General features: G+C 43.9%; 1 protein-coding gene across 1 annotated transcript; it reads right to left on the reverse strand.

Moving 5' to 3' along the window:
* Nucleotides 1-673: 673 nt before the first annotated feature.
* TMEM70 (transmembrane protein 70) lies at nucleotides 674-3531 on the reverse strand (the record flags this gene model as incomplete). Its single annotated transcript, XM_079533210.1, has 3 exons — nucleotides 674-1243; nucleotides 2355-2466; nucleotides 3358-3531. The coding sequence occupies 3 exons, from the start codon at nucleotides 3529-3531 to the stop codon at nucleotides 795-797; spliced, it is 735 nt and encodes a 244-aa protein (XP_079389336.1). The 3' UTR covers nucleotides 674-794.
* Nucleotides 3532-4014: the final 483 nt, after the last annotated feature.

Genomic DNA, 4014 nt, shown 5'->3' on the forward strand with positions numbered 1-4014 from the left:
AGTACTCTGTAAGAGATTCCCTTTTGTTTCCCTGGCTTTCATAAATACCAAAAGAATCCATTTAAACCACTAGATGCTGGTATTTTAAATTGGTACAAATATTTGTCTTAGCAAGATTTTCACAGCACAGATCTTCCTTCTTTTCCATCTCTGGGAAAAGAACTGCTTGGGAGTGTGATTCTATCTCCGAAAAACATTGAAGTAGCTGTGAATAGTTAAGAGACTGCTGCAACCCAGCCATCCTTTCCATCTTTTCCAGAAACCCACAGACCTCTAAAAGAAGGCTACAAGAGGTGTCAGCTGTAATATCTGCCCCTGTCTTTTGAAGTGAAGGCCAACCCTACTCTCATGGGATGAAGAGTAGTATCCATTAAAAACAGCCCGACCTTTCTGTGTTAAGCACAGTTTCTCTCTAATCTTAAGAACTTAACAATGTGCTTGACAGGTAATGAACATTCCAGATCTTTTTTTTATATGAAAAGTTCCTTTTAAAGCAGAGACAGAGTTTGCAGCACAGTTCATGCATGGTTCTCCTGGTTAGTTAAAAATAATAAAAAAAAAAAAAAACAAGAACAAGCACAAGAAAAACAGAAGTATTTTAGTGTATTTTGTGTTGTTAACTCTGACGAAGCCCTACATATTATTTATAGGTTTAAGAAAAAAAATTCAGTACATTCCAAAATTTGAGAAATTCTACTGTTACCTGATACTTTTGAAACCGTAATATAGTTTAACATTCTTTCACATTTATAGCAGTGCACTATGAACAGTAAGTGACATTCCTTATCTCCACATTATTTACTTTCACCACCTTTCTCTTCTTCCTCAAAATCAAAACAAAAGGCTTTGTCATAGCCCATGAGACGGTTATAATCCTGAGGATCCGGGAAAAGCGTTGGATTAACAAGCATTGATTTAGTTTTAGCATAAAATGTTGTAAACATCTTGGTGATGTCTGGAATCTTTACATCTTTCTGATGGAAGACAGTTGCTTTTTCTGCCAAGATTGCATTGTACGTAATAGCTGTGTATGTGTCCATTTCCTCTTTATAGTAGAGTCGAATTACATAGCCCTTTGTAAGGATATGCAAAGTAACTGGAGTAACAAACGTAAAAAATCCTATCAACCCATAAAATGCAGCTTGTAGAAGCAAGCTGTCAAATCCAATACCAGTTTTCAGCACGAGGTAGGGCGTCATGAACAGGTTAAATATGCTGGTGGAGTAGGAGAAAAATCTCACACCTATATAGAACAAAACAAAAAAACAAGATTGATACCTGTAAGTAAAATTGTCTCTGTAGTTACCTATGTACCTTGTGCTACAAATTTTTGTCATTACTTCAACACCTAAAATTACTGAAAAGCCTTTTTTAAAACACTCTCCAATAAAATAAGCCATTAACAAGTACCAGGAGGTCCAGTCCTCTCTTCCTGCCACTCTCAAGGTTTGTTTTATACTGGTTTTATACTTTATACTGTTTTATACTTTGTTTTATATATATATGCTGGGTTTAATCAAAGCTAGTAGCTGGTTTTATTTCTATGATGAACTCTGCTATCATGCAATTATGCAGATATATGTATTTTTCACTTCACAGACAGGAATAACAATTAAAGATATGGCTGGGCACTTCTCTCTTCATCAACAACCACATTAGACATTCAGTGTGCATTAAAGAAACAAGTTTGCTTGGTCCCCCACTGTGTTTAATTTGAAAAATGTAGGTTATTGTACATTCACAAGCATTCTGCAGCCATCTTTGCACACAGCTTGAAAATCAGCAGCTGCTGCTATCAATCACCCACCATCCTTGAGACACAATGAGAACCAGTTGTCTAAAGATGCTGTGAAAACTGAATGTATCAGGGCATACTTCCCCCTTCAGTTCAAAAATGTCCATCAGAAAACATCAGTGAACTACTTTTTGCTAAGCAAAAACATTAACTGGTCAAAGAGAGATTAACCAAAGTCTCATCACAGCACTTCTGTCATTTTAGTGACATTCAAAGGCATACAGAATGCAAATATTAGTTATAGTTGGTCAATGTTGGATAATCACTCGAAAGGCTACAAGAGAAACAGAAGCAGGCTGAGGGATTACAGTTGCACTGTATTTTCAGAACTCCCTGCAGACCTAAAATTAACTGAAACAGAAATGCTGTTAATGTTAATCATTATACACCACAAAAGTATAAAACCAAGCATCACAGCAAGATATATATTCATGATCTGTACAGAGATTTGGGGTTTTAGCACAGTTGGAAAGAACATTTGCTTTCTTAATGTTGCATTTAAATATTTTAAATATTAAGGAAAAAAAAAAATCAATAAAGATCCTTTCAAGTTACACACCTAACACTGCTTTTGCTAAGTTTCCTTTATAAACCAATCTTCCATGTTCTGGGTGGTCAGAAGGAGCAGATGTGCTGAGGCTGCGAACTGCTACCCCTTGAAAAGATGCAACCTGAAAGATGAAAGCAAAATCAGTATCAGCACTTCAGAGAATCGTAGAATAGAATAACTAAGGCTGGAAAAGACCTCTAAGATCACCTAGTCCAACCACCAACCCGTCCTTTAACCATACCCACTAACCATGTCCCTCTGTGCCACATCTCAGCATTTCTTGAACACCTCCAAGGAACGATTACACCACCTCCCTAGGCAGCTTGTTCCAATATCTCACCACTCTTTTTGAGAAGCTTTTCCTAATATCCAGACTGAATCTCCTTTGGAATAACTTGAAGCCACTACGTCCACAGAAGATTCTCTGTGTCCTGAACCTATTCCCAGCAACCTGAATTAGCCATTAAGATTGGGTTATTTGCTACAGGATCAGTTAGACTGGAAAAGTCCTCTAAAAGTCATCAAGCCTAATTGTTAACCTCACACTGCTATTAAAGCACCACATCTACTCCTTAAACACCTCCAGGGACAGTGACTGCTTCCCTACGCAGCCCGTTCCAATGCTTCACAACCCCTTCCGTGAAGAGTTCTTTCCCAGTGTCCAACCCAAACCTCCCTGCACAACTGGATTATGCTGGCTATGTAATTTCCAATACGGGCTAGGATGCTGCTGGTTCTTCTTAGCCACCTGAGCACACTGCTGGCACAGTACAGCCCAGCTCACTGTATGACACACTACGCTATAACCTGCAATCCCTTCCGCACACAGCTTTGCAAGGAGGCAGTCACGACCTTTACCTCTTAGAACCCCAGTCAAAGACCACCATCCGGCAACAAACTTCGTGTCCAGCGAAGAGAAACCAATTATGCCTACCCAGCCTCTCTCCGTTACGTTCGTATTTCTCGCAAAGCAAAGCGCAGCCAACCCGAACCCCTTCCCCTCCCAGCGCACCTCGGGAAGCGCCCCGAAGCTGCTCCGCAGCCGCTGTCCCCCCGCGGGCAGAGGCTGGGGGAATCCCAGACGGCGACTGGCAAGCGGAAGCCCACGGTGAGCCGTGTCCCGCAGCCAAACGGGGCCGGGCCGGGAGACGGCGGCACGCCAGCAGCCGGCGGCGCGGAACAGCATGGCAGCCACAGTCCGTCCCGCAGCAGCCGGCAGCGAGACGCGTGGGGAACGGAACGGAAACGGCGCGGTCCACCAGTGCAGCCTCCGCCGCCGCCGCGCAACCCCGACCTTTGGTTCCGCCGCAATTAGCCCCCCACGGCTCTCACCCAGCGGTGTGACGGAGCCCGGGGCTGCCTCTGCGGTTATATCATGGGAATGTCCGGGCACCTGCGGGCTGAGGTGCCGGGAATGGCAAAATAGCGTAAAACAGGCTGAAAGCGCTGTGCTACGCCGGAACCCTTCACCGTAAAATGGCCGGGCTGTGCTTTACGGGGCTCCGCTCTGACCTAACGGACTGGCGGTGTTTTGAGGCCGAGAAGCAGATAAACGTGGCGGCACTGCCACGGCCGAGCGGCCGGAGTACTCCCGGCGGCTTCGTGGCTGACGGCCGTTCTTCGGCCCGTGAGTGCCAGGGCGGCCTCACCGGCAGCTATCGGGCATGCT

The sequence above is a fragment of the Tetrao urogallus genome, assembly GCF_951394365.1.
Source record: "Tetrao urogallus genome assembly, chromosome: 3".
In the NCBI taxonomy this organism is placed as follows: Eukaryota; Metazoa; Chordata; class Aves; order Galliformes; family Phasianidae; genus Tetrao; species Tetrao urogallus.